The 22707-nt window shown below is 40.6% G+C and overlaps 1 protein-coding gene across 2 annotated transcripts; it reads right to left on the reverse strand.

Moving 5' to 3' along the window:
- Nucleotides 1-1139: 1139 nt before the first annotated feature.
- On the reverse strand, nt 1140-22134 carry LOC150089071 (uncharacterized protein CG3556-like). Of its 2 annotated transcripts, XM_090369800.1 has the most exons (10): nt 21568-22134; nt 15044-15094; nt 13612-14388; nt 11341-11560; nt 10041-10288; nt 6621-6889; nt 6235-6427; nt 3054-3228; nt 1546-1679; nt 1140-1251 (listed from the first exon to the last, which is right to left on the reverse strand). In XM_090369800.1, exons 1-10 carry the CDS (start codon nt 21632-21634, stop codon nt 1181-1183), a joined length of 2205 nt encoding a protein of 734 aa, XP_090225926.1. In that variant the 5' UTR covers nt 21635-22134; the 3' UTR covers nt 1140-1180. The 2 variants fall into 2 exon arrangements, with proteins under 2 accessions (XP_090225926.1, XP_090225927.1); XM_090369801.1 differs by lacking the exon at nt 15044-15094.
- Between the last annotated feature and the right edge of the window lie 573 nt (nt 22135-22707).

Consider the following 22707-nt stretch of genomic DNA (forward strand, 5'->3'; position numbering starts at 1 on the left):
TATGCTACTCCAACTGGATCTAAATAAGTTGGGCAAATGGGCTGAGAAGTGGTAACTGTAGTTTAACATTGACAAATGCAAAGTATTGCATATGGGTAGCAATAACCGATGCGAAATGTACCAATTGTCTGGTACTACGCTCAGGGAAGTGAAAAAGACCTGTGGCTAATTGTGCAGTCAGATATGATGTTCGCTGCACAGTGCAGTGGGCTGCTAGGACAGGTCATAGAGTCTTGTCAATGATATATAGGAATTTTGCTAGCTGTGACAGGGAGGTGATTGTCCCGTTGTACAAGGCAATGGTTAGGCCACACCTTGAGTAATGTGTACAGATCTGGAGACCTTATTTTAGGAAGGATGTACAGTTGCTAGAACGAGTACAAAGAAGGGCAACATGATTGGTGTGGAGAACAAAGGCGAGCCCTTACCAAGAAAGGCCCTTACCAGGTGCTGCCATTTGCAAATTGCAAATGGCAGCACCTGGAGCATAGGCACATGCGAGGTAATCTGATTGAGGTGTATAAAGCCTTGAATTTGTTGGGCAACCTGAATGCTGATGGGATTTTTCCTCTTGCTCAGATTAAGAACCTGATGGGGCATAGATTCAAATTAAGGAAAGACTTGTAGAATAGATGTATGGACATTTGCCTTTAGCCAGCGGGTAGTTGATTGGTGGAACAGACTTCCATCCCCTGTTTTGCAAGTTGATAGCCTAAATAAATTTAAGGCTGAGCAGGACAGGCATTTGGAATGAATGGAGTGGTGAAATGGGAGTTTTTTTTTTTTTTTTGACTGATGCTGAATAAGCTTGCTTTCTTGCATCGTATGCCTCTGCTAATGCTAATGTATTGGGATATCTGACTCCTTAGAAGCAATGGTTAATGCCAGACGTCGTGAGAAATAGATGACAGGGCCCTTTAAGGGTATGAAAGGCACATGGAACTGATGTGGCAAAAAAAAACGGAACTAGATCACTTTATGATAATATTTTTATTTTTTTTGAAGATCAGATTATCCATTGTACATACGCACAAATACAAAACTACAATATCGAATGGGATGAGAATTAATAAAATGGTGACTTTCCAATAATTATCGGATTTTGTTCTTTTAATTATTTAAAATAAATACTGTAGTAAATTAATAATCGCTTTCAGTTGTAAATGGAGTTTAAAATAATTTAAATTATTGTAGTCTTGTACCACATGATGATTTGGTCATCACTCTCCTGAATTTTTAGTTCCTGTGCTCCTGGAAGAGAGAAAGAAACAAAATATTAGGCAGTGTAATAATATACACTACAATTACTTTTTTTATTCACACTTTTTACGAATGGAGTTGGAGGGGGGTTAATCAAGAAATTTCCAAAGGAAATTGTTATGGAAGCTGAATATGTTAAAAATGATTTACGAAAGAATATTCACGAAGTATCAGAAATAAAAAGAAAAATAAGTTTGAAATAAAATCGTCTATTGAAGCAAAATTAGAAGCAAGATTTTTGCCATTTATTGTAATAACTTAAAATATGCAGAGGACTTTACTTACCTTTCTCATACAATTCTAACTGTACACCCTTACGCTTTCGATACAGAATCCACGCCTTACCGTGCTCTGCATCATTGGATTTTCCAGATAAGGAATAGACGTAGGGCCCAGATTCAGTGCGTATATATTTGAATCTGAAAACAAAGGATATTTCTCAATATACACATGATATGATTTTGCGACAAAATTAGTTTTTCCATTATGCACTGTTCAGTCCAAACATTTTACACCCCCCTCCGTTTTAGCAATCTGTTGTTCCTCTCTGCCTTTGGCACATACATTGCGGGAAGAACTGTTAAATATCTACTGCAGGTTTGTTTGTGGCTTGCAGTCCATACAGAATACTTGATCGACACAGGCAAGGGACTTCATCTGACACTCCGAAAAAGGGATAATTGTCTGGCACCAGTAGTATGGGAAGTACGAATCTTGTGGGCTGTTTGTTAAGTGCTGCAGTTAAGGTGTTCCAAGAGTGGACAGTACAGCAATTGCCGTGCGTATGGCGTTCATCCACACCTAATCGATGGCTGTGCAACATAAGCTTTGTTGTGTGAGCCAATAGACGGAGAAAAGCTGACCATGGATTCTAACCAGGGGATGACCAGAGGTATTTCCAAGAAAACGATCCAACAAAATCTCCTCTGTATGGGCCTCACGGGTAGGTGCTTAGGGCTGCAATCCAATGATGCCCAAATTTTGCATCTGACCAGCGCCATTGGACTACTGACGCCTGAAAAAAAGTTGCCTTTTTTGATGAATTACATTTCCTGCTTTGCCATGTGGACGATAGCGGGTACAGCGACAATCTACATAGAGGAATCATTCTGATGTCCTGGTGCAACTGAAACAGGCAAGTGGCGACAGTGTTTTGGTAGGGGGGGAATGTTTCCCTAGGAATCTCTTTGAGCCCTCATACCCCCTACATCGCACTCTAAATGTCAAAAGCTACTGATCCTTTGGCTGATCAGGCGCACACTTTCATGGTGACTATCTTCTCGGTGGTACAGGTGTATTCTATCAAGATAATGCGCCCTGCCACGTTGCCAGTATTGCTTTAGAGTGATTTGCTGAACATGAAAGTGACTTCCAGTGTGCTACCTTGGCTGCTGAATTCGCCGGATATGAATCCCATAGAACAAACATCTCTGGAATTATGTGAATCAACAGATTTGGCATTTGGATCCTCACCATGAGCTATCGCGGATCTGTGGGGCACAATCCTGGTAACATGGTACAACATGCCTACTGCAACATTTAGAGGCCTTGCCTTACCATGCCTTCCCATGTGGCTGCAAGAAGGAGAAAATATACTCTCCATTTGGTAGGTGGTTATAATATTTTGACTGGACAGTGTAGTTATTTAAACAAATGATGCTGTTGCAACTTGTACTTTAGTTAATCCCAATATACAGTACAATTTAAAAAGTACCAGTTGAGAAGTCCTAAAAAGTTACCTGGTGAAACTATCTATGAAAAAATTAACAGAATTGAAAATGCCACTCACATACCTGAATTTTGGATCCACCTGTGCAGCAGCCTTCATGATTTCAAAAAATGTGGTATTGACAGGCAGACGGAAGATTATGCTGAAGGCATGTTCCACATTGTCTCCGATTTTTAAGATATATTGTATATCTGATTTGTTACCCATCCTTTTCTCCAGCACCTCTAACAAATTTCCGGCTAAAAAGATAAGTAAAAGTATTTATTATTAATACATTTACATAGAAATTAAATATTTTTTATAGTTTCCTCAGTACTAGAGTTCACATGTGAGGATTGGTCACAAAGTCTAAACAACTTTGGTTCCAGTGAGCATGAGAATTTTTATTTTAAAGATTACAAAGGAGTCCGTAACAGTTTATGTATATCGCTTTTCTACAAGAACTCCAAAATATTTATAACTGACTACTCTGTAGGATCTTTACTGGGTCATATCTTCAGATGACCCTATTCTTAAAAGCTATGCTAATCATATAATTTAATACCGAGTCATTAAAAAACACAAGGATGCGAATCAGCCGTGGAACAGTGGTGACTGTTAGTAATGATAGAAAAGGCCAGACTAGTTTAATCAGTATGCAGTATAAAATGGGATTGCTAAGTTCTGTCGCTCACCACACCATTATAAAGTTTTCCTAGAACGAAAAAAAGTGAAACCCAATATTTTTTTTAACATCAAATCGCTATATCAATATACAATTAAACACATCCAACGTTCCTTACTTGAAAATATGAATGGAGCGTTCCACAAGGATCTTCCTTGGGACCTCTTATTTTTCATTTGCTTGAATGATATCGTAAAAATAATAAAGCAAGTCGACATAAAAATGCTGTCCTATGTGTACGACGTAAATATATATATTGCCCTACCATTAAGATGGGGAAACAGGTCCTATGCATGCAACACTCACAGAACCTGCTATAAATATGCACATAATGCAAGATGACACGTTCAACAGAATTACCTCAACAGTTCAACGGAATTGATCACCTCAACAAATGCTAGATGCCGATTAACATGATGCAAGGAGCGCGAATCTTGGACTATAGAGCAGTGGAAAACAGTTCTATGGACAGACGAGTTGAGGTTCGCACTCTACCAGTCTTATGGCCGTTCCTGGGTGTTGCGAATGCCAGGGGAACAGTTCCTTCCTGATTGTATCCTCCCAACAATGAAGTTTTGTAGAGGCAGTGTCATGGTATGGGGCTCCTTTTATGGTTTCAAGCTGTGCAATACCAGGACAGCCTGGATAATTATGCACTTCCAACATTATGGCAATACTTCGGGGAAGGCAAGACAATACGCCATGCCATACTGCTCGGGTCATAACAGAGTGGTTTGAGGAATGGGTGTGGAAATGTTGGATTCGCCAGCCCAGAGTGCTGAACCTATTCGAGAATCTTTGGGATATATTGGATCGTCAGGCACGAGATCACCCAAAGAACAAGGCCGAACTGGTGGCTGCGTTAAAGACCGAATGGAGGAACATATCACCTGACATTTATAAAAAGCTGGTTGAGAGTATGTTGCGAAGATTGAAGGCCATCATAAAAGCAAAAGGTATCATCACAAAATATTAAATGACACAATCGCAGCGCCTGGAGAGTAGGCACCTGCGAGGTGATCTGATTGAGGTGTGTAAGGCCTTGAATGGCTTGAGCAAGCTGAATGCTGATCGGATTCTTCCTCCTGCTCAGATTACGAACCTGAGGGGGCATAGATTCAAAATGAGGAACGTTGTAGAAATTTGCCTTTAGCCAGCGGGTGGTTGATTGGTGTAACAGATTTCCATCTTTTGTTGTGGAAGTTGATAGCCTAAATAAACTTAAGGCTGAGCTGGACAGTCATTTGGAACGAATGGAGGGGTGAAATGGGGGGGGGTTATTTTTGGCTTGTGCTGCATAAGCTTGCTTTCTTGCATCGTATGCCTCTACTAATGCTAATGTATTTGATTTTTTGAGGACTGCGTTACCGAATAAAGAAGCAACTACATATGTGGAAATACAAATTAACTTAAATTCTAACTAAGATATTAAACAAGAAAAGAAGTGTTGGAACAGTCTGATTAGTATATGGAAAACAAGATGGGGGGAAACTTCCACAACTGGGGCTGTTAATAGGCAATTCATTCCAGACGTAATATAGTTATCATGAACATAAAGGTTTGCTTCTTCTGACAAATTGATTCTACAAATTTTTTCAGAAGTTTCCATTTGAAATATTTAGGAGAAGGAAGCAATTGAAATAACGAAGACGGTTGATTGCAGGTTTGTATGCTGAAAATCGCACTGTATCTCTTTTTATGATCTCTGCTGCAGTAACAAGCAGTGGATATCATTTTTGAAGAGTTTCAGTTTTGAAAAAAATTTTTTTTTTTAAATTTTATGTGCAACGAAAAACTTGTCCATACTTGGCAATACAAGAGTGTATACGATGCCATCTTCATTGATTTTCTTACGGAGTGAGGAAACATTCATGTGGCTTAGTGTTGCAACTGAATGAAGGATCTGTTTCCAGCAAGATCCCAGAGGTATAGTAATACCTTCTGGGATTTGAAATGGGAAGTCTATATTCCTCTTTTCTACCTATAATTTTGACCTAGCATCTTCTGATTAGTTCGGAGTTCAGAGGCGGGTTTTCAAAATAATGAGGAAGGCATTGAAGTTGCACAACGCTTCTTCGTTAAAAGACACCCCGGAGTCACCAGAGAGAGAGAGATAGATGGCGACTATCTCGATCAGCAGCGAGAGACTATCTCAAGGTATATCATCGTTTTTCGAAGTGGCTTTCTTGAAGTGATGTTATCTCAAGGATCGGATTATTCAAAGCACACTAAATAATATGCCTAGCCCATTTATAGTTAATATGACATCCTGAAAACTTTTTTGTCCAAACGTAATCCACTATTATTGGGAAAAAAAATGGAAGGCATTGGAGAAAAGATTTGATTCAAATCTTAACACCTTTCTTTTCTGCTTCAAATAGCGAATTGCATTGCATAAAATTCCAACAGATTCAAACAAGCCAAGTTGACAATTTATCAACAGATAAACATAAACACTTTTCATTGAACTGTTTTTTGAGAAAAGAAACAATTTTTCTTAAAGCAAGAAGTTTTAAGGAAACTTAAGGAAAATTTTCTATAAAATTTTACAAAGTAGGAAATACTAAAAAGTATTATTTACCTGTTTTGTTTTGACGTTGAAAGCAGTTAACAGAAGCCAGGTCCAGAAGACTTCCCCCAGTAAGGACAGGGATTGCGAAGTATGTTGCTAAGAATGTTCCAAAGGAGCCATCGATTTCTTGGTGGGACAGCAGGTAATCTGTGGCAGCCTGCACTCTCCAGCCTAATCCCATATCTCCTGCAGCAAACAGTGTCTGGAAAATTGATATCAACATTTAAAGATTTCCTACTGCCTAGCATTCATTATACAGTAATTAATATTGGACTTGAAACTTCCTAGCCTGTCAGTTCTCTTTTTTGAACTTTATACAAAGATAGGGGATTCCACTCTGAAGTGGTTTATCCCGTGGGGAGACTAATTTAAGGTTAATTATAGTTATTACTCACCTGCATTGCTAGAGCTGTAGTATAAGCCTGACCAAATCCACCATTACTCATTTGCCGATCTCTAAGGGAACGAATACCTTCTGCTACAACGTTAACCAAATCTTCCTGTGTGACGAACGATATATCCGTTAGGTGGAGATTAGATAGAGGGGTTGTAGTTTCATAGCTTTCTGGGGCTTCCATTATTTGGATTTTCTTCTGAACCTCATCTCTTCCCGCAGCACATACCAATGCCAGCAAGGATAGAGTTTTCATGTCTGCGTAATTGACTTCATTTATTGCATGAAAAAGATAAAAACGAATTAAATATATGAAACAGTTACATCGCATCTTTTCTGTTTTTAATCTCAAATTTCAGTTTATGTAATTAGAAAATGCTTCCTGAATAGAGAGAACATAGAGGTACGAAAGTCGTTAGGGAATTTTGATAACATGGTGGTTAAACGTTCCAAAAAGCAAGCAGGATCCATTCACTGGGCTTGGCTTCCATTGGCAAATTGATGTTCCACAAGCCAAACATGGTTTGGGGTGTTGTTAGCTCTTCTCTATCCTTTGTAAACCCTTGACCAATAGAAAAAAAACCCCAACGAGTCGTGCTATTCAGGCTAAATGTGGACCCGTATGGTATTGATTTCTATAATAAAAATCAGTTTTTTCAATATTACTAGTGTGTAAGTGTTTTCAGTGTTTAATGACACCAGAGATTCCCCCATCTCCGCGTTGCTTTTATTGTGGGTGTACCAGTTCACTGGGAAGGCCAGAGATTTAAAAGTGTGTGGATTTTGTATATGTGTAGTGTTGTGTATCGTTGTTCATCTGGCCGTTTAGCCGCTGGATTCACTACTAAGGCCCAACGTTGCCCACACTTCCATCTAATGGAGATCGTCAAAACATTTCCACTGAAAGCTGTAGTGGGTCCTGACCGGTTCCCTCTGTTTCTAATCAAAATCTGCAGTTCATATATTATAGACCCCCTAGTCCATATTTTCAATAAAATCTTAGAAAGTGGAGATATTCCAAATATCTTGAACACATACTTTGTTCAGCCAGTTCCTAAATGCAGGGATCCCAAGCGGCCTCAAGATTTCAGGTCTATTGCCATCGGCTGTGGGTTCCTCAAGATATTTGAAAAAGCGATCCAGCCCACCATTGCAGACTACTGTTTCAATCACTGGCTTCCGTACCTCCACATCGTGATTAAGGGGAGATCGACTGACAGCAACCTCCTAGACACCCTTACCAGAATCCAGAAAGCCGTCAACATCAGGACACAGCTTGACGATATTTTCTTTGACATAAAAGCAGCCTATGATAAAATAGACATAACAGCTCTAATCACCATTCTCCAGCAGTACTTCAACATCAATGGAAGGACTCTCAGTATCATTAAATCAATCCTGGAGCATAAACATCTCATCATCTCACATGGCAGCTTTCGCACAAATTGCATTTCGCACAACTGTCCCACAAGGGGGAGTCCTATCATCAACCCTATTTGCTGCAGCGCGGCGCCTCCGTAGTCAGGTGGGTAGGAGCAGCAGTGCGTACCACACGCTTCTTGATTAGACCGGGGTTCGAGCCCATGAGCGACCAAATACAGAGGATGCGAAAAGGTCAGGGATTGACCACCGCATATCCCCGGAGCAATATGGCCTTAGTTGCTAATGCTCCTAAAAACCAAATAACAACAACATGCTGCAGCGCTCGAGCCCTTCCTGGCAACCCAAACTGACGTCCAATCACACGCTGGTGACCTAAAACTTTATATCACATCTTCTGACCAAACTGAGGTTCTTAGCACTAGCTTGCAGGCAAGTAAAACCATACATAACCTCCAACAATATCTGGATTCCATCGGATTACAGATTACTCAAGCAAAAAGAGCTCAAATATCTTTCACCTGGAAGAAATCACGCAATGATATCAATCTTACCATCAATGGATCACCTATTCAGAAAGTTAAAACACACAAGGATCTCGGATTACTATGGGATGAGGGGCTGACATTCCTGAACACGAAAACCAAAATGTACTCCGCCATGTGGCGATCTACCAGGAACTAACGGGAATTCTTGACGCCGAACTGGTAAAGAAATATGTTGTCCAATGTGTCTATCCCATACCTCTCTATGCTGCAACCATTTGGTCCTCTGCTCCCACAAACACTTCAACAAATTCCTCAGCCTGGAATACTGGCTGCTCCTGAAATGGCTCAACTGGCGGACTGGCAACCAATACACCATTTCTAGGGCTCAGTTCTACATAAATCTGGAAGTCACCCCATGGAAACAACAGATTGTGGCAGCAAACCTTGAATTTGCCCGACTAATCACAAGACGACTCGACGCCCCTGACATTAGTGATCTCTCCCAGCATTGCCAGAAGGAATCAAATGGACCCAAGGCTCCCACTCACAATCAGTTTGAACAACCTGAAAGGCTTGAGACGCATGTTCCCAGGAAACACGGTAGATTTGATCAACAATCCAGCCACCTGGACAAATTCTGCGAGCAGCATACATACAGACGTCAGAAGCTGACGGACACATTTGCAAACGTACACTTATGAGACGCCACCAGAAGGAAAATTGTCACGACAGTGTATCCCGTGAAAGTTGAATGAAAAATAAAATAAAGTGAAGCCATCACTGGTCCTCTCTCTTAGAATCTACACTCCAAAGATGCCTGGCTGTGCGCACTAGGACAGTCAAGATTGAAGAGATACCACGTGCAACAACCGGTGAAGAACTGCCACATTTCTCTATATTTTCTACATTTCTTCATACTTTTGTAATTTATAGCACTTTTGAGAAAATAATATCCTTTAATTCGAGACACTTCGGTAAGGTGTAAGGTGTAAGGTATGTTGTTGTCATGTGGCACCAGGGGTTTTCCCCATCTCCGCGTTGCTTTCTTTGTGGGCCATTTGACGCTTCGGTATTGCACAACTTTCAAGTATGTAAAATAATAAACACAAATTCTGTACCTTTCGGGTTAAGATTACATCTGCTCTATGTAACCGCTGGACTCATGTCCCTGTCTTAACCTCTGTATGTAAGTATCATCCCCCTAGCTTAGTGCTGTCCAGGGAGGTGGCACTTGAGCAGAATAATAAACAGATTAATAAATAAATAAATAAGGGAAGGGTTATAGGTAGCCGCGCAGTAGCGAAACTGCATACCGCCACCACAGAGGGGGGTCAGAGTCAAGGCCCCCAATCTAGTTTGGTATGGTTGTTAAAGATCACGTGTGGCTGTGCGATAACTTATGATAACCTGTAGGCAAAACAATACATTCTGGGCCCTTCTCAAAAGTTATCGAACCCTCACTGTAAATCATAAACCATTTAAGATTACGCATGATTCTAATCCATTTAAGATCAACGTGGAAAATTTCCCAAAACTTTCAGACAATTACTTACCACCCCAGGATGACTGTCCTTTATCAGAGTGAAGAATCCGTACGAGACTGAAGATCTGAGCGTGCGTGAGGTTTTCTCCAGCCATACACAGACTGAGAGCCACGAAAGGGTAGGTGAAGTTCTCAGTCGCTGCCTTCTCCTTTACAATCTGGACGAGGTTGAATCCATGGAAATCTCGAGGGTCAAGACACGCAGCCAAGAGGGCGTTGATGTAGTGAGCCAGCTGAGTCTGTGGAACCTCGTTTCTCCTGCAAATGGTATAACAGTGGTTAGTAATGACGAGAATCTGATCGAGTGACTCAACTCGTGTCAAGTGTCTAATGATAGCCGTAACCGAATGGTCAGTCGCGAGAGTGCACTAGTACACGTGCTTTGAGTGACCGGGGTTCAAGCTCGTGACTGCTAAATATGGTGCTGTTTATTTTATTCTCTCTATCTTGTGAACTCCTCTGGCCGCGTGGTCAGAGGGTTCACGAGATACTCAGAGGAGTCCCGGAGTATAAACAGAAAATTTATTTTATATGAAAAAAACTATTTCTTTCACTTTATATACCTCAATATAAAACTCACTCATGTTTTAGTAATTAATAAAAATCGAAATGCAACACGCTTTTCACGCTCTGTAATTTAATAAATTAAATAAATAGCAATATGTACTTCAAATAGATAAAATGCTTCGTTGTCAACAGATCAATAATGCTTTGTTGGTCTATTGTCAACACTTTTGCGATGCACTTTACTTATTTATTCCTGTAAATGCTAAATGGCGGATTTCTATTTGTCCGATTTTAATAAAATTTTAGATGGTTTCACAAATCTTCCTAAAAGACCTAAAATATAAAATTTAATGAAATTTCGTCCAGTGGATAAAAGGGTGGTTTCTGCCTTTTGGACAACTGTTAGCAGTGCAGCAAGTGGATGCAGACTTTCTGCAATTTATCGGAGAAATGTCCTCAACTTGTTTAGGGATGTCTCCTCCACCAGCGCCATTCCTTCATAATCGTATCATGTGACCACTTGCTCAGTGTCTCAGGTTGATCCACGATCTTGTGAACTTATACAGCTATGGAAACCAGACTCTACTATCTTGTTAGCTGTCCGTTCTAATAACGACAGAAATAAAGATGGCGCCTTCCTTTATGAGGAAGGTTCCATCTTTATTAATAAACTACTACTCACTAAAATTAATATAATCCTACAGGATTTTTTGCCAGCGAATTAAAAGAAGCCTTTTTGAATGCTTGCAAACATTTATAAGTTTGGAAAGAATTCAAACGTGCTTCTTCCTTATTTTACTTACTTTAACAAAGACAAGGCCACATCTACTTCTAGAGCTTTGATCATCACATCATTTTCTACTTCACTGGGAACGAAATTTCTTTTATTAATCAAGTACAGCGCCACCAGCGCTCGAGGCGTGTCGGGCCCCCAACCCCAGTCAGGGTGCCTTGTATGAATAACCCACCCGACCGCATTTCCAAGAGCTTTTCTTACTTTCCAAATACGTTCGATTCTTATTGCTGAAAAGAGAAGAAAATGCTTTTATGTCACACTTATAATCTAATATTTCTACTGAAAAAGAGAATTAGTGTTTATATTGGTACACAAAATAGAGCAGTAAAAGATGACATGGAAAAGTTAGATGGCAATGAAAAGGACTGAAGTCTATGACAACTGTAAGTTGACTTCCAATCGTACCACACTCAAGGTTTGACTGGCTAAGAGAGCAAAGAATGGGGCAAGGAGTTTTTCATGTATGGGAATACAAAGAACAAGAAAATAAACCAGATAGGACCATTGCATGCCTTAGGTAACCCAGCTGATGTTGCGAATGAACTGAACAGGTAATTTTATCGATATTTTCAGACGAAAGTTCCTGCATGGCGAGGAGTGGATGTGCAAGTAGAGATGGAAAATATGAAATTAGCGATATTGAAATTTCAGAAGACTATTAGAAAAACTTTCCAGTCTAAAGGTCAGTTAGGCTCCTGGTGTACGTATCATTGATGATACGTACCCGGTAATTTTTAGGGAGGTGGCAAGAGAGTTCAGTGAACCATTGAGGTCGTCACTAAACTCAGGAGTTATTCAGTTGGATTAGAGAAGTTCCATGTATTGCCAATACATAAAGGTGGTTCTAAGAGTGAGTTAAGGAACTTCCGACCTGGCGACTGACTTCAGCGATCAGGAAAATCAGGGAGACAATGATAAAGAGTGCATTACCGGATCATTTAGATGGAAATGGAATTCCGGTGGGAACACAGCATGGTTTTGTAAGGGGAAAATCATGTTTAATGAATGTCTGTTTAGCTATTTTGACTGAGTCACTCGCTCATCAACTGGATATAGGAAATGATTTCGAGATTGTTTAGTTTTATTTCAGTGAAGCATTTGACTCAGTCCCACATCAAAGGTTACTGTTATAGGGTTTTAGTGACTTAGACCATATTGTACCATACAAACATTGTCCCATATTATCCATATCTACATATAATGACCCATATTATATGAGTTATATACTCGTATATTGTACCATATTGCATTGAGCAGACAATATACTGTACGTATATTGTCCGTAAATTTCGCGTGTTCTGTGGTGGATTTTCCTGTTTGTTGGACGAAGAACTTTGGTTCCCTCCCTCTCTTGAGGTGACTAACGCAGCTCCACAAAGATTCCTTGTGTCTAACCTAGCCCATAAAGATTCCTTTTGTCATGAGCGAGATTCAAAACCACGCCTCTTCCACCCGGTGTCGGAGGATGATAATTATATCAACTGGACTACTAGGGTTCCACATGAACAGAGACTTCGAACGTGTGCGATGCAGATAAACAAACATCTAAGATTGGACCTCATCGAGGTCTACTAGGCTCTGAGAAAGGGAATTAAAATGAATGAGGGAGAAATTTTCACGAGCCTTAAATTCAGAGTGCAGGGGAGGGAGTTTAGATTGGATTACTGGAAGTTTTCCGTCAGCAATCGAGCAGTTAATTACTGGAATTAGGGACCTCCATGGGTGGTGGTTGAGTCTGACATTTTGAAGTGTAAATAGCAGTAATGTTGTCAAAAGTCCAGTGGATAAGTATCTGTGTGAGAGGGAAATCATAGGTAATTGGTTATTTAATTTTAAATTGTTTTGGCTATTGCAACAAACGCCTGGGGGTTTTCCTTGAACTGTATGGCTAATATTAATACAGTACTGCAATATAATATTGGCAATAAGAAAGTGGACGAATCCTCACGCTTCTTTTGTGCACGTTTCTATGCGATTTGCCACTTATGATTCAACACTGCATCATGGTCATAACAGAAAGGAAATCAATCAGATTCTTTCGTTTCATTTAAACTTAGCAATTCTATGAATGTTCAAAGTTCATTTCAATAGCACATATAATTTTTAAATTACAAAATTGGAGACCTTTCTTTTAGATTTATTCATGTATTAAATCGTTTAAAATTGAATTAAAAATGTGAAGACACTAAAAATCCTTGAAAAATGTTACTGTTAACACAACTATTATTTTCGGATTTTAAATATTAAACTAAGAGCCGAAAGACTTTTAAAAACTTACTTGTTCTTTTCTCCCACCAAGGTGTTGTTGGATTCGTCATGGTTGTAGTGTCCCACAAAGGTTTTCTTGAAGTGGGACTTGTTCTCTCCCACCAAGGATGGCTTGTGGAGTACCTCCATGATCTAGAAGTAGCTGTAGTTTCCCACCATGGTCTGGATGGAGTAGGTGTTGTCTTCCACCAAGGAGGGCTTGTTGTAGAGTACCACCATGGCCTTGAAGGAGTTGGATTCGTAGTTTCCCGCGATGTCCTGGAAGGGTAAGGCGTTGTCTCCCACCAATGACGGGAAGTAGTTTCCCACCATGGCCTGGAAGGATAAGGTGTTGTCTCCCACCATGGCCTGGAAGGAGTTGGATTCGTAGTTTCCCACCACGGCCTGGAAGGGTAAGGTGTTGTCTCCCACCAACGACGGGTAGTAGTTTCCCACCACGGACTAGGAGTTGAATCGGTAGTTTCCCACCATGGCCTGGAAGGGTAAGGTGATGACCCCCACCAAGGATGGCTTGTAGTTTTCCACCATGGCCTAGAAGGGTAGGGTGTTGTCTCCCACCATGGATGTGTTGTAGTTTGCCACCATGGCTTTGCTGTTGTCTTCCACCAAGGATCAATTGTAGTGTGCCAGTATGGCATAGAATGGGAATGTGTTGTCTCCCACCAAGACTGGTCTGTGGTTTGCCACCACGACCTGGAAGGATTAGGTGTTGTTTCCCACCTTGGTCTTGCTGTAGTTTTTCTCGTATACCAGTCAGGGAGGGAGAGAATTTCCGACGCTGAGTTACCTGTAAGAAGAAAAAATTTTACGATTAGTTCATAGGAATGCAAAAAAGCAAATTAAGTGTTGAATTGAAAGTTGTGGAGATGGAACAATTTTGAGATAAATTTTCACAAATGCGCTAAAAGCGCTACATTTTTAAATAAAGAGATAAACACAAAGATGCCAAACAGATAAGCTCGTTCTATAAAGAGAGTGCGCAGATTATAGATAACACAGAATTCCAAAAAATAAAAGCTGTTTAATACCAAAAGTATATATTGTGTAAAAGCATTAAAACAAAAGGTGTATAATGTAAAAAAAAAACATATTATAAAAAGATTATTTTTGTTGCTGTGAGATATCACCAACCTGAAAATATCTTAATACACGATTAAAGCCAAAGACCAGTTTTGTTAGCTCTTTTATTTCTCATACCATCGTTCATTTATATATATATTTTGGGACCAGATGAAATAGTTAAAAAAGCGCCATTATAAGAGAATCCACAGCAGCTCTCAATTCAAACTTGGCTGTGAAATTTTATGTGTTAAATAGAAAGAAACTGTACACTGGTTACTAGTCCTTCAGGTTGGAGGATTTCAACTGGGGTTGAAATCCTCCAACCTGAAGGGCAAGTTTCAACTTCAGCTGAAATACCTCAGTTTCAACCTCGCACTCACCGGGGATTAATGGGGTCGACAGATTCTGAGGTGTGTCTTGTGGTGTACCACCTGAAAATAAATAAAAGGCAATCAGTACTATAGTTAAATGCATGTTAAAACAAAAATTAATAAAACCATCCCTTCACTGTTAACGAAAGGTATGCAAAATTTCTTGAAGTTGATGCAACTCGCACTAAGTAAAAGAGCAACTTATATGAGAGCGGGCCAACAGGCACACTTACAACCTGCTACATTTATTCTAATATGTAATATTCTTTTATAAACAGGTTAATGATTTTCGTCCTTTAATTTAAAGTGACAGCACTGCAACTCTTGTTAATTTGCAATTCATAAAGGGATATGAGTGTTGGCGCTATTATGAAGGATAATCAGCTTTCCCCCATCTTCCACTCTCTAATAAGTAACATTTGCGCTTTGCAGTCAAAGAACGAAAGTAGCCAAGACTTTGAGTCACCAGTGGAAACTCACGTCTTTGGTCTTGGAGGGTCAAAATGCTCCCACTGATCAGCTTGATGTTCCTCAAAAACATTTTCATTTACACATTTTCTTCATTACTCAGTTGAGAGTAAGAGTTTTTCTGCATGGTAGATGACTAGAAGTCAAAGAAAAGTGCCAAAGAATTCTTGGCTTACGTTAATACCATAAGGAAAGTTATGAACTATATATATATACCCTCGTATATATGTAGTTCATGAGGTGTTATTCAAGCACACACGCACAATAACCCTCTCTAGCATGTTCCACACATTCTCAATTGTATAAATCAGGTGAATGCGGATGGCCAGGGAAGATGGTCCATGTCATGTTCGGTGGGTTACCAGGGAAGATCGTCCATGTCATGTTCTGCGAACCGTTCTTGCGCGATTCTAACACGATCTGCTGTGGCATTGTCATGCATATTAAGTGGCCATCACTTTCCGGTTAAAAGTATGACATTGCAGGGTGCAATAGATCTAATAAGAGATTCAGGTACTTCCTGGGTGACAATCGACTTTCCACCAGTATCAATGGATCCAGTTCGTACCAATAAAACATTCTCATGCCAAGATACTAACTCCCGATGCCTGGGTTGTCTTGACATGGCAAACAGAGTCCATCGCTTTGTAAGGTTCTCGGCCCATTCTCTGCCTACTATCAGTGCAAATGAAATGTATCGTCATTCTTCTGACCAAATGACTTTCCTTCATTGTTCCACTGTCTAATCACGACGTTCTCGGCTCCACTGCAAGCGGATTTTTTTGTTTTTCTCTCAAACAAGTGACTTCCAAATAGGCAGGCGACTGCTAATATTCAATTCCTTCAATTCCCTGCGCACAGTACCGTTTAAAACTCGGCAGTTGTGGGCTTGGTTGAATTCGGATGTTATTTTCTGCACACCGTATGTCCCATTTTTCCGTACAGTCCTCCTCAGAGTACAGTGGCTTCTCTCTTGAAGTAATTTTTTCCTGCCACATTTATGGCTTTGAGATGTGTAAAAACCCCTTGCATTCCAGTAATTAAAAACCTTTGAGATGGATGCTTTTGAGAAATCAGTTATGTCTTTTGTTTCTTGAATTGTAGCTCCTGTTAAACGTGCACTCAAGATAAGATGTTTTTAAAAATCTGATACTTCACACGTTTTCTCCATTCTGGCTTCAGATTACTGCAATCTAATTGCCTGTGGAGTCTTGTATACTCAATGAGGCAAATATCGTCGCCCGCTTCGTAATTTTCTTTGCACATATTTCCATTTATTCGCATTTCTTCAGTATGTGACTGTTTTAATACAAAGGTTCGTTATTTTTTTTTTTTGTCCATTGTATGTAATTTTCTTTGACACTGTACCCGCCGATTCCTACTCTTCTTCAAAGTCTGAAAGTATTTCTGATAGGCGTCCTTAGATTTGATAATAGTTCCTAGTTTCATTTTCTGAATAATTTCCTCAGTTGTTGCACATCTCTCACCTTTAAAGGGGGATTTAAGCTTGGAAAAAAATCACAGGGAATGAAATCCCTGTGATTTTTTCCCAAGCTAACCTGAAATCCAAGTATGAATATGATCCAATGGGAGAAATGGTGCTAATGGTGCTTCGGAAAATCTTGAAAGAAAAAGAGCCGAGTGTGCAGGGGAATTTTCATGGTGCAAACACCCATTCCCCGAAGCTCACTTTTCCGGTCGACCTATCCTTGGTTGTCCATGCTTCTTGTAGAGTCCAGTCGGAAGTCAATGCAAATTTGGTCGCAGAAAGCTCCAGAGCTGGGCTCCACATACTAGCTCACTATTTCTGCTAGGTCTGTCGGGTGTTTCTGACGTCTTCGGTTGTGAAATGCAAATCCCCATTTGTAGGGTGGCTCTAACCCTGCAACCTTTTTTTAGGTGGTGCTTCAGGCCAGGAGTCTTCAACCTTCGTTCCCTCCATACCTCCCTCATCCCCAGGACGTCTTCTTTCTAAGTCTTGTTTTTCATCTTCTTCCTTTTTCCTTCCCACTTTAACTGTCTCCCTCACTTTTTTTTTGCCTGGTCTGTCAGGAAGATCAGACGACCCTGGCAGATTCTAGCCAGAGACAATGGACTTCCTGGCCACCTGGTGGTTGTGGTGGGCAGCGTACGAGAGGCATTCAAAAAATGTTACACCTGCCGCCATCTCTTGGTATAATTGCGCAACAAATGTGGCGCCTGCGCGGAATGGAGTTCATATCGTGCGCCCCTGGTGGGTGAGTTTCGTTGACGTAGCCGTAACAGTTGTGTAGGAGCAAGCGTTCATAATGGCACATCAGCTAGAACGTTACTCCAAGTTCGAGGTACGCGGAACAGTATGATTTCTGTGGGCGAAACGCCTGAATTGTTCCGAGATTCATCGTGAAATAACGGCGGTGTATGGGGAAAAATGCAATGTCGCGTCCAGCCATAGTGAAGTGATGCCAGCAGTTTGAAAGTGGTCGCACAGAATTGACGGATGCCGATCGAAAAGGAAGGCCATCAACGTGATGCAGGTTGATGAACTTATTCGCAATAATCGAAGACTGACAGTCGCAGAAACGGGAAAGGAGTTGGATATTTCGATAGGCAGTGTTCATTCCATCGTCCGTGAACATCTTGATAATTCTGTGCACGATGGGTTCCTTGTTCACTGACAGACGAACACGAAGGTCAATGTTTTTTGTCTTCTCTAGCTTTCCTTCAACGCTATTCTGTGGAAGGCCATGACTCCTTAGGCTGCATCACACTGGCAAAGAAACGGGGGTGCACCATTTCACCCCAAAAACGAAGAGAGCTTCTGTGGAATGAAGACTCACAACATCGCCTATGCAGAAGAAATTCACAGTTGCACCATCAGCAGGAAAGGTCATGGCCACTGTGTTTTTCGACTTGAAGGAATTGTTTACACGGAATTTATGGCAAAAGGCACAACAATTAATGCTGTCTCATACTCTCAAACATTACGGTCTTTGCAAACAGCCATGAAAAACAAGAGGTCTGGAAAGTAAGCAAAGGTGATGTTCTCATTCAGGACAACGCCACGGCACACGATGCATGCACAACGCGACACTTGCTCCAAAGTTTTGGATGGGAAGTATGGCAACATTCACCGTACAGTCCCGATCTTACGCCTTGTGACTATCACATCTTCGGCAAGCTGGAAGAACATCTAAAAGGGATAACGATCTTCAAACGATGAGCAGGTGCAAACAGCAGTTCGACGGTAGCTGAATGACCAAGGAGTGGATTTCTATCATCAGGGAATCGAACGTTTAGTCTCACGTTCCGAGAAATGTTTACACCAACTCGGTGACTATGTGGAAAAGTAGTGCAAGGTTCTTTCTATTGCATAATGTTACATACCTCAATAAATGTCTCTTGGGCTACAATGGTCAAGTGTAACTTATTTTTTGAATTACCCTCGTAGATTCCCACTCTGGACCCTGCGGCCAAAACCCATAAGAATAACAGAACATAACACCACTCTAACACAAAACACACACTTCTGACACTTAGAGTTCTGTTTACTTTACATGAGTACTGTCTGCGTGCGTAGCACAGTGGTATCATCACCGTCCTTCCCACACCGGGTGGAAAAGGCCCGAGTTCGAATCCCGTCGATGACGCGAGGAACTTTAGTGGGCTTTTTTCACTCCGTGGCTGAGTTAGTCGGTCTCAGGCGTAGATAGCAAGGTTTTTTCCCTCAGAAACTGGGGGTTTTTCGTCCAGCAAAACAGGCAAATCGACCAGAGAACACACGCAATTTACAGACACGAATACGGGTAGTAGTAGTAGTAGTAGTAGTAGCAGTGGCATTTGATGCAAGAAAGCAAGTGTATGAGCTTATGCACCATCAGCCAAAAAAAAAAAAAAAAAAAATCACACCATTCCCTCCAAATGCCTGTCCAGTTCCTCCTTAAATTTATTCAACCTATCAACTTCCACAACGACAGATGGAAGTTTGTTCCAGCAATTAACCACACGCTGGCTAAAGGAAAATTTCCGCACATCTAATCTACATCTGTCTTTTCTTAATTTGAATTTATGCCCCCTTAGGTTCGTAATCTGAACAAGTAGAAGGATCCCATCAGAATTCAGCGTGCTGAACCCATTCAAGGCCTTATACACCTCAATCAGATCACCTAGCAGGTGAACATTCTCCAGCCGCTGCAATTTGCAGAACTTAAGCCTCTCTTGGTAAGAGGGTCCCTTCATTCCCCTCACCAATCTTGTTGCCTTCTCTGTATACGCTCAAGTAAATCTACATCCTTCCTAAAATGAGGCCTCCAGACCTGTACGCAGTACTCAAGGCGTGGCCTGACCATTGCCTTATACAGAGGGACAATCACCTCCTTTTCCCTGCTAGCAAAATTCCTATATATCATTGACAAAACCCCATGACCTGCCCTGGCAGCCTGTCTGCATTGCTCAGAAAACTTCATATCTGACTGCACAATTACTCCCAGGTCTTTTTCATTTTCTACCACCTTAAGTGTAGTACCACACAGTTAGGGTAACCACTCTGCATATGGGTAACCACTCTGGGGTTACCCATATGCAGTACTTTGCATTTGTCAAGGTTAAACTTCAGTTGCCACTTCTTAGCCCATCTGCCTAAATTATCTAGATCCTGTTGCAGTAGCACACTGCCATTACTGTCATTAACAACCCTGCCAACCTTTGTATCATCTGCAAACTTCGACATTAAGCCTGATATACCTTCATCAATATTATTGATAAATATACAAAACAACAGTGGACCCAACACCGAACCCTGTGGGACTCCACTAATAACATTAGTCCAAGAAGAGCAGCACCCATTGATTACCACCCTCTGCCTTCTCCCACTTAACCATCCTTTTATCCATTGTTGCAACTTGGATAATGTAATCATTTACGGGTAACCCTAATATAGTAATTTTTAATTTTACATGAGTACTAATACTAATGGCGCAGTTGTGGGAAACCACCGGTGGCCCCCTCCTCAAGCACTATGCCACCACTCTATCCGCGAGCCATTCTCAAACAGCACCGGAGTAACGGTACATTATTCAGTTGAAACAAAGATGGGTATGTAATAAAGAATCGCCATACCTTAGACAGAATGGGAGTCTTAAGGCAGATGTTCTCGTTCACAATTCCCAATACAGTCTCCCGAAGGTCCTAGCCCATACCCTTAGAAACGGCCCCACACCATAATCCCCACCTTCCCCGAACTTCATCAGGACGATGAACTCCGACAGCAACGTTCTCTGCCAGTCTGATTGGAAAAGGACTTACTGAGCCTCATCATTCAGCCATGGAAATCAGTTCTACGGGGTGATTAAACCCTGTAGAACTGATTTCTATGGCTGTATAGATCAATTACAGCGTTCCTGTCATGCAGTTCAATAGCAAGACGGCATTTCGAAACCTCTGATTTTTAACGAGGTTTAGCTTATGCGTCGCCGATACAAATTGAAAGCATACTCGTTAAATTTTCATAATTTCAATAATGGACACACCACTCACACCAGAAACCCATATGGCTAGCAGAGAGAGAGAGAGAGAGAGAGAGAGAGAAAGAGAGAGAGGGAGAGAAAGAGAGAGACAGAGAGAGAGGATTGTAATTGTCCGGATAACGTTAATCAGCTTTATCACACCATTTTTGGGTTAGTAAGTCTCAAACAGAAGTTGCATAGCTTTTCAACCGGAAAAGTTTAAAAGTTTTTGTTTTTAATCCAACAAAACAAGTAAAACGACCCAGATTACAATAAATTCGAAAAGCAATATATTGAAGCCTTAGCAAGAATGCATTTTTATCATGTGATAAAAATTTAGAAATGGTTGACAAATGACGTCCCATTTCGTACAGTACAATGCACTTCAATATTTCCAGATTTCATTGGAAGACACCCAAATTCATTTATGGGAGGTTCCCTCGCTCATAACGCAAAAAATATGATCTAAACAGTTCTTGCAGACCAGACATCGCAACAACACCAACAACCCTCTACCAAGTAGATGACTGCAAAAGTTAACAATAACACCAAATTCCACGAATTTCATTTATTTGTACTTACATGCAACTTGTTCCTCTTTGCCAAAGCGAATTAGTGCGAACACAGAGATTAGCAACAGACGCATCATCGTAATGCCTTCTTCTGGACTTTCTGTCAATGTCGAGATTCTTTTTCCACGATGGACGAACCTCGTTATAATTGCTCAGCTGTTTACTCACTCGCTTAAGTTAGACTACGCCTTTATACTTGCACTGTTTCCATTTTATCTCAGTTGCCTACAAAATATTCACCCTAAATAACGGGAGACTAAACATAACTGTGTAGCCAAGAAGAGCAGATATTCCGCGAAGGATCCCAAATGTTTTCAGCAAATAATCTGATTAATAGATTACTTTGATTGACATTTTCAGTGCAATATCAAGGGTTGGCTCGTATGATTGCTTAGGTAGATGTTTCTATTTCTAATTCAATATGTCACTCGGAAGAGGGGATATCAAGTCGATTGCCCAGGCACCATAGAAATGTTATAGTTCGATTTCTGCTAATCTGCCCTTAGATAACGGATTCATGTAGCTTGGAGATCGTTCTCATCTCTTGCTCATCTTGAAAACTAAATCAGTATGAAAAGCTCATACGAAGCACAACTTTAACAGAAATGAAACTAAGCATCAAACACATATTCATCTGCAGCTTATCACTTCCTGTAACTGTTTCCTGTTAGAGGATTTCTTTTATCTCGAAGTCCGCCTCAAAATCAAATCAGCTTCCTTAGTATATAAATAGTACAATCAACTTATGTATAAGCAAGAACTTCGTAATGGCTTTGAGGAACTGAATAATAATAAAATCCCTCCATTTCGGGCAAAGATAATTACCAAAATTTAAAAAGTACGTTTTATTGTCATATTATTAAAATTCTAGTCTTAATTAACACGATCTTAAAGTTTGATTGTAATCTAAACTTAGCTAACTACTGCATTTCTAATTTTTTTTGTATTTTATTATTATTATATTAGGGATTTAAGGGCCTCAGCGACCCACGAGGGCGTACTACTAACTGTGCTACCCAAGAGGACGTCACAGTTTTTAGAATCGCTGTACTCCCCACACCGGGTGGAAAAAACCTGAGTTCGGGTCCCGTTGATGACACGAGGAATTTTTATGGGCTTTTTTCACAATGTGGCTGAATTAGTTGGTCTT

This window comes from Mastigoproctus giganteus, chromosome 3, assembly GCF_048544385.1.
Source record: "Mastigoproctus giganteus isolate SK-2022 chromosome 3, ASM4854438v1, whole genome shotgun sequence".
NCBI lineage: Eukaryota > Metazoa > Arthropoda > Arachnida > Uropygi > Thelyphonidae > Mastigoproctus > Mastigoproctus giganteus.